The sequence below is a fragment of the Lactuca saligna genome, chromosome 4 (genome assembly GCF_052625555.1).
Source record: "Lactuca saligna cultivar CGN05327 chromosome 4, ASM5262555v1, whole genome shotgun sequence".
Classification (NCBI taxonomy): domain Eukaryota; kingdom Viridiplantae; phylum Streptophyta; class Magnoliopsida; order Asterales; family Asteraceae; genus Lactuca; species Lactuca saligna.
Genome location: NC_136420.1, coordinates 33,501,542 through 33,510,445, shown reverse-complemented (window position 1 = coordinate 33,510,445; position 8,904 = coordinate 33,501,542). Strand labels below are relative to the sequence as shown.

The following is an 8,904-nucleotide window of genomic DNA, read 5'->3' as shown; positions in this document are numbered from 1 at the left end:
ATCTCTAATATATACAAATTTAATAAAAAACATATATGCAATTGATTCGATTTTAGAGTTAATACTTTCATCTTTACTAACCAATTTCAATGGAAAACCTCGAATATAATTTTCATAAAACTAAAAACTACTGACAATCACCACAATGAAAAGACAGAGATGAAAAACATATTTAGAGCCAACGTGAGCTTCGATACAAAGTGGGTGTTTCCAGAAACACGTCTACAACCACCAACAACAATGGGAAGTATTAACAGCAGTGACCATAATAGATAAAAAGATTACCAAGAAAATGAGCTTGTGTTGACCGATTAATGAGATGATCGAATAGATGAAATAGAGATCCTACAATCACTTGCCAAAGAACGCCCTTTATACCATAAACCCAAAATACCCCCAAAAAAAAATTCAAGAACAATCTCATTTGGGAAATCCAAAAATAATGTCGATCACCTTAATTTTTCTTCAATCTACTACCGGTGGGGTAGCAATCGAGGATCTCTAATTCGAAAATAAACAATTATTGAGGAGAAATATACGATCCAATCACTAAAAAGCAAAAAAAAGAAGACGATAGATATATTGAAACTTCAATATCAGTGTGAGAAAACATGGTTAATTTAGATGGGGGAGGTAAGGAAGACGATGATACCACTTACAAGGGAAAATTGGAAAGAGTGAGATGTAAAGCAAAGGAGAAAGAGAGTACACTATACTTGTATAAAGCGTTAGAAAAAAAAAATAAACAACCATCAGTAGAAAATATGAACCTTTTAGGGCTCAAATAGAAAAAATATATATATATATCTGACTAACCTTTGCTGATTTCATCATGCAAGAAGAAAGTATGACGGTTCTTGTTCCCTTAGAAAGACAATTAGTGGCGATGTCTAGGGCTTCTAGAAAAAAAAAAAAAAAAAAAAAAAAGATGGCGAAGTAAGCTCTTCCCATTTGATTATGTTTCTACCATGAAGTAGGTGAATCAAAAAGCTCAGTGAGATACCCGAATTAGAGGAACATATGGTAGAGATATGGAAGATGGGGTATTTAAATTTCCAATTCTGAATCCTTGTCTAAATAGCTGGAACAAAAATCACGCAATAGTTGTTGTTGGTCCTGATTTGTAGGAACAAATTATGGAGAATGAAATAGGCGGGAATTATATCGCGCCACTTGGCAAAACAGAGATGTAGAAATAAAACAGAGACGTAGAAATAAAACACGTGGCATCTTTAACAGTCTTTTGTGGCATCTTTAAGAGTCTTTTATTAGAAGAGAAAAAGATTCTTTTGTGGCATCTTTAAGAGTCTTTTATTATTTATCAGAAGAGAAGATTATTGTGAATATAAATGGCCTGTTTCCAACAAGCCCACTTGCCATATATTTGGGGCAAACCCTAAATCTCCTGCCATTTATCCTTTGTCCATGATGGAGAGGTTGATGTATTTTAAGAGTAAAAACAAGTATTTCACATAAATAATCAAAGCTACAATATTTCCATTTTTAGAAAGATTCCAATGCAAATCATCTAAAGGACACATTTTAAGTATTTAAATATTAATCAAAGAATTCCATAAACTACATAGTACATACCAACTTCAAATGTCAATAATGAAAAACCAACACAAAAACATGCTATAAAACATAACAAAAAAAGATAATTTTAATGAGTATAATATAATAAATATATAAGGCGCAAGCAAAGCAATGAGAATGCAAGACTAATAAATAGGCAAATAGCTTTTTCACCGGCAAAGCTGCTCTACGGCCGCCACAATTTGTGGCGGCTGAACCACCGTCCACTCCTCTAAAGTCCCTGCATACGGTGTCGGCACGTCCTGCGATGACAAACAAACAATCGGTGCATCCAAATAATCATGAAAATTTTCAGTAATCGCCGCCGTCAAACTAGCCCCAATTCCACCGGTTCTCATGCATTCCTCCACAATCAACACCCGATGAGTCTTTTTAATCGAATTCCCAATCGTATAAAGATCAAACGGCTTCAACGACCTGATATCAATCACTTCAGGATCATAACCCTTGTTGACCAAAGTCTTCGCAGCCTGCATCACATGATACCTCATTCTTGAATAGGTCAAAATCGTCACATGTTCACCTGGTCTCACCATTTCAGCTTCTTCTAAACTCAAAACATATTCTTCATCTGGAATCCTTTCTTTCAGATTGTATAATAAAACATGTTCAAAAAGTATCACAGGGTTGTCGCTTCGAATAGCTGCTTTCATTAGTCCTTTTGCGTTGTAAGGAGTTGAGCATGCCACCATTTGGATTCCGGGGATGGATTGGAAATATGATTCCAGTCTTTGGGAGTGTTCCGCTCCAAGCTGCCGCCCGACTCCGCCAGGGCCTCTGATCACCACTGGAATCTTGAATTGACCACCGGAGGTGTAGTGGAGCATGCCACAGTTGTTGGAGATTTGGTTGAAAGCGAGGAGGAGGAATCCCATGTTCATACCTTCGATGATGGGGCGTAATCCGGTCATGGCTGCTCCGATTCCCATTCCGGTGAAGGAGTTCTCTGCTATGGGGGTGTCGAGGACTCTTAGGTCACCGTATTTATCTGCAAGTCCTTTTGTTACTTTGTATGAACCTCCGTAATGGCCTACGTCTTCTCCCATGACACATACACGAGCATCTCTTTCCATTTCTTCTTCTAGACCTTCTCGGAGAGCTTCAAAGAGTAGTAATTCATGGCTGTAGAAGAAAATATTGTTTGATTATGAGTTATGGAATTATATCGCCTCGTATTCCAAAGAAATGTGATTAGGATGTATAGATCTGAAGGAACATGCTTACCCGGGTTTGGATGCAGTTGATGCTGCTGGATTATCAGACTTTGTCTACATTACATACACGATAGAATAGTTTATCAGATAGATCAGATAGAAGTATAGAACAAACACAGATACGTAAAAAATTGAGTAAAAAAGATACTCACTGCAACAGCGTTTGTAACCAAATGGTCTGCTCTGCCATCTGTCCTGTTCGAACCACTGTTCATCTTCGCACCAGATCTCACAGCAACAAAACTCGTTTTCCTCTCTGAAATTCAAGCAATAAGCTATACAGATCAGTAAATTTTGATTATAATCCACGAAAACCTCAAAAAATTGAAATACTAAGACAGGAAATAACCTAACTGGAATCAATCAAATGCAATTGAACCTAAAAAACATCAATCAATAAAATCAAAGCAATTGAAATCAATTCTACAAACCTGGAAGAGATCTGCGAGTAGAGAACTGGAATTTCTTGGTGTCGAATGAGGTAGATGACGAGAGCGCTGTTGCAGCTCCGACTCCTTGAAAAATCGAAGCCATTGTCTTCAAGATTTGAAGATGAAACTAGTGCTTGCAAAAAGATCTATTGGTAAGCAAACTCGGAAAGAATACCAACTTCACTCTATAGTGTGTGGGGGAGCAGCGGCGGAGGAATCGAGGAAGCTCTCTGTGGCGAAGCGTGTGTCGATTTAGTGGGTGTTTGTTGCAGAAGAATTGGGGCTTCGGAGTCGGACTTTGATTTTAACGCCGGTTCGCCTACAGCGGGTGTACATGATAAGAAATGTTCCTCCTAATCTTAATAGGACACGTGTCATTAGAAATATTATGTACACTGGTAGAATAATTTTTATCTACGTGGATGTATATGAGTAGTTGGATCATTGGATGCATCTATGCCAAAAATAAATTAATTTTAATTTTAAAAAATCAAGGCTTTTGAGTCAAACTTGTTTGGTCACCAATAGATTGATAGCAAAACCGATGGTTTTATACGACTTGGAAACGAGTTGAATTAATTTTTTTGTTTATGTTTTGATTTTGTATAAGTAATATAGTAAAGATAGTATAGATAACTTTAGCTATAATTTAATTGTTTGGTTGAAACTACTAAAAGTCTAAAACGTGTATAGATTAGAATCGGAGGTTGTCTTTTTATTGTTATTGATATAACGTAATGTTATCCTTTCTTTTATATATATATTAGAAAAGTTTTGAGGTTCGTGCTAAGCACGACCCACGGAAGGTAATTTGGGTATTTCTTTTAACGGCATCTAAAGTATATTGTTCTAATAACCAAAAATGTGATAGTACAATGTTGTAAATGGGTGGATTTTCAATGTAAAATGCATGAATCATAAAATGAAAGTGGAAGTAAATGCTTATAATCAATAATAATCAACAAGTATATTACTATCATTGGTGAAGAATTATAAGTACATTGCTATCACGATCAACTTCACCTGTTTTGTATTCTTCCTTTTGTAGTTAGGAACAAACTGTATCATAAGTATCTTTGCACACATATCAATCGTATAAGGATTCATAATTATTAATACTAACAGAGTCTAATATTATGCACAAATATAAAAAAGGTATAGAATTACATGACCAAAAGAAGTTCAACGTGATACATATCATAATTAATGACATAATAAACAAGCATATTTGGATTTATTGACATAAAAATAAACCAATATCATGACCTAATGAAGATAATAATGTGCATAATTTTGCTACATTGGCACTCTCACAAAATGATAGTCTAGTATGATTGGTTAAAAAAACCATATGATGTTCATAGCCAAGAAAAAAAAAGATATCATAATTAAATCCAATAACAAACATACACTTTCAATAAGCTACATTGCCTGGTCTTTTGCTGATTCTCCATCAGTGTAATACAAAGAACCAATGAAATTGCTAAACCTGTCAACACTCGCATGAACTATTTGGAGTCTGTAAATAAAATATTAAGTGATGTCTTAAAAACAGTTTTTCGTGGTGGGAGTGACTTAAATTTACTGAAATGAACTGAAAAATACAATTCTACAATTGGCTAGATTTTATAGAATAGGTAAGAAAATTAAATTACATTGCAATTACAGGTAAAAACTAAAGTACATATCTATCAACACAGTCAAGCTGTTACTTTGGCAAAATCAATAGAAATTCCAGCTACAATACTTTTCACGTGAACTTAAGATATACGTTAAAAGTTCTTTTAAAAAATCAAAAACTTGCAATATCTTTGATGTTCAACCACCACTAGCTAATTTGCTACTTCACTGGGGTGGCTGGATCATTTTAAGAAATGCTTTATCTTTGAATATTTTTTGCTACTTCACTGGGGTGGCTGGATCATTTTAAGAAATGCTTTATCTTCGAATATTTTTTTATAGATGTCATATCTTTATAGTGGCGTTTTGCTTAAATCAGCACAAACGCACAATTAAGTATGCATAAACATGCAAGTTCGGTCTCTTTTAGACCATCTCAAGTTCGGTCGCTTTTAGACCATCACAATATCATCATTGAGTTTGAATTTTGATTGCTTATTTAGTCCCCTCTATTAAAATCATTAGAAATGGCTGTTAAATATTTGTTAAAAGATATTTTACCCTTTTTATATATGACAGGGACCATTTTTGTATTTTACTCTAAAATAAATAATCAAGAATAGACGAATTCTAACCAAAAATACTGGATTTATTGAATATGATGGATGTATTAGCTTGGCTTCCATCATACCATATGGTGATAGCTTCAATATAAACAATGTAAACTCATTAAATGAAATTCCAAATTTTCCACTCGCCATGTACCCGTTCTTATAGAACTCTGACTCTCAAGTAGAGTACACTTAAATAGATGTAAAGAGCATATCGGGAAAAACTTAGAGACGTTGTTGACACCATTTTTCATAGTGAGTACCAGAAAAGGATCCGCTTTACCCATTAGATATGTGGGTGGTAATCATAAGCCGATATTACTATCACAGATAACGCTCTTATTCTACTTACCACTATTCTTTATTCATCAAGTAAATCATCATTTTAATGCCTAAATCCTATTTTATAACTTTTTTCCAACAAGTAAATGGGTTAATAAACTCATTTCTGACACCATCTAGGTGATATTACAACTCTAAGTGCACCCCCTTTGTCTTCATTGTCTATGTGGACCTCCAAATCTTTTAAAATTTCAACCACACATCCTCCAATTTACCAGTGACAAGTTCAGTCAACTTCACTTGACCACATGCTAAGGATCGTTATATAGGTACCTGGAATGGTTAATAGTAAAAAGACAATATTAGAATATACACCGTATTGAAATGTAATTAAGTCCACCATGGTCCATATTAGAATTTAACTAACAAAAATATCCTTTGTATGTGTGAGTGAAAGCAAATAATCTAGGGAAATGAAAACTAAAACAAAAAACTTACAAGAACTTATCAATTGGCAAAATTCACAGATGAAAATTTATACACCTACATAGTCTAACGTTTGTCCTTATGCTTTATTAAATGGAATTGTGAAGAGCATACTTTGATTGGAAATTGCATTCTTTTGAATGGAACTATGTATTCTTCATATGTGGGTAATATATACTTGATTATGTCTCTGTTCATCATGTAGTTATTTCCTCTTATCATAATTCAGTTTTTTCAGGTAGATGGCAGAGAATCTAAGTATTTTATAAGTTTGGCTTGTTATTTTGTAACTGTATTTTACTCACAAGACTTGGCAGATACTCAAATTATTAGACTTGGTATTTCCCTTTAGTAAGATGGTCTATAATTAAGATAAATCTATAATTTACAATCATGTGATTTAAGCTCTTCCTAATGACCACACTCCAGGTGCCTTCAAGAACAGTATTAAATTTTGAATATGGGCAATTTACTTTAATTCTAACCTACACTTACAATGTTTTAACCCACAAAACTATCCATTGATGACTTATGTAATTCGATTAATTTCGAACCTAATGGGCATCAATTTAATATGATTGTTAGGAACATTTTTACTGAAGTTGGTTGATCCCTTGATAATAATCAGATGTCATTGGCTCATTGCAATCGTTGGCTATTTAAAAGTACAGTAGTGTTGAGATAAAAGTCTTTTTTTTGGAATATGTAGGGTGATTGTGGCATGTTGAACTTCATACTTTAAGAATATGTTGTTGTAATGGGTTTTGTTCTGTAATAATTATGCTATGAAACTAATATTGGCTATATAATAGACTCCAAATGAAATTGTTAGGTGTGGGTATGTTAAAATTGTAAGTATTAGTATATTGTAACTTGTAAGTATCAATATATGAATGATTCATTCATCTTCTATATGCAAAACCTTATGCAGAAATAATGGATAGGTAAACAGGTTAGCCCTCTTATATATCTACCAATTTGATATTACATGGTTTCATCGATTTTAAGGGTTTTAATTAAAATTTCAAATCACAATATATATACTTGTGAATATTTATTGAAATGCAATAAAGTCACTAAAAGATAAACTTTACCTTCTTCACTAAGTTCATTTGTAATTACACACAAATATGCACTCTTTTCATACATTTCACCCTTCTCTTCTTCATTTGGTGCAACAATTGCCTCACGAAGCATCTGTAGATGGTAAATAAGAAGAAATCCAATTAACGAAATCCATATCAAATTATCTCAAGAACAATTAGTTATAAAGATTATAGAGCAAAGAAACACATTTGTCATTTGGGTAGTGAATCAAACCTAAGTGAAATTGAAGTTTTCAGCAGTGCATAAAGATAGTAAAATCATTACATCTTCAAGCCCTAGTCATTAATTGTTCTATATAGAATGCATATAACATGATTATACAAACAACTCCAATTGGTAGTTTCATCTTGAATCTGCAAAGTGCCCAAGTCCCCATATATATTGCATATTTGCATGATTATAGACTTGCCTGACACTTAATCATGAAATACCTCTCTGCCCATACTGCCCCAACACGAAAAACCCATAACTACCCCTAAAAATAGATACAATGAAATTAGGGCTAAGAAAAAAAACAAATTAGGGCTAGAATACTCATAATTAGGGGAAGAGAGAGAGAGAGAGAGAGAGAGAGAGAGAGTCAAACGCTGACGCATATACCTTGTTCACTTCAAATTACCAACTATAAGAAAACAATACGATGAATGCAATAGAGAGGTGCTTGGTGAAGGGTCGGAATTTGAGTCTGACGAAGGAATTGGAGTTCGCTGGAAGAAGAGAGAAGAATGTGGTATAGGGTGGGCATTAGGAGAACCAGGGAAGAGGCGATGGACATATAATGGGTTGTAGTTTTCCCGTAATAGGAAATTGGAGTTATCTTGACCCAAAATCACGATCCACCGGAGAAATATACTTCACCTTCAACATCCCATATGTTTTGCTCTAACTTTTCATACACACGCAGGGTTTAATGGGTTTTGTAGAAGAGAAAAGCATATTGGGATATAGGTGTTCGGGCGGATGATGGAAGCGGTGGGATACATGTTTTGAATCGACACCACCTATAAAGCGGTGGAGAGAACAGGTGTGATGGTTGAGGCGCCAATAGTCGGACATTTTCTTGAAGAATAAGTCGGTGTTTTGATTAACGAAGAACGGGGATCGGTGGATGAATTAAGAGGAAGAGTTTTTTAGTGCATAGGGGGTGTTTGGCTTGGCTTTTCATGGAGCAAAAGTCCTTTTTAGAAAAATCACAAAAAGTCAGGTTTTTCTGACTTTTCCAAAAAATTCATTTTTACTTGTATCCAAATCCTAAAGTAACTTCTAAAATGCATTTCCCAAACATCTTTTGCTTTCTATCTTTTCCTAAAAGAACTTTTGGCTTCTAAAAAGCTAAGCCAAACACCCTCATAATTCCAGAAAGTGAAACGAAATGCGAGTCATATGAAACGACGGTTATGTCCATGGCGTCGCTCAAGAGAAAGGGGACGTGGCATGAAAAGAACCGGCTTAAATTGATGTAGAAGGGGCGACAATAAGAGGGTTTTCATATATAATAATGATATATATATATATATATATATATATATATATATATATATATATATATATATATAT

At 34.2% G+C, this 8,904-nt stretch overlaps 1 protein-coding gene across 1 annotated transcript; it reads right to left on the bottom strand.

Moving 5' to 3' along the window:
* Positions 1-1,529: 1,529 nt before the first annotated feature.
* LOC145041553 (pyruvate dehydrogenase E1 component subunit beta-3, chloroplastic-like) lies at positions 1,530-3,517 on the bottom strand. The gene is made up of 4 exons (XM_078989672.1): positions 3,242-3,517; positions 2,963-3,066; positions 2,821-2,864; positions 1,530-2,718 (listed from the first exon to the last, which is right to left on the bottom strand). Exons 1-4 carry the CDS (start codon positions 3,342-3,344, stop codon positions 1,746-1,748), a joined length of 1,224 nt encoding a protein of 407 aa, XP_078845798.1. The 5' UTR covers positions 3,345-3,517; the 3' UTR covers positions 1,530-1,745.
* Positions 3,518-8,904: the final 5,387 nt, after the last annotated feature.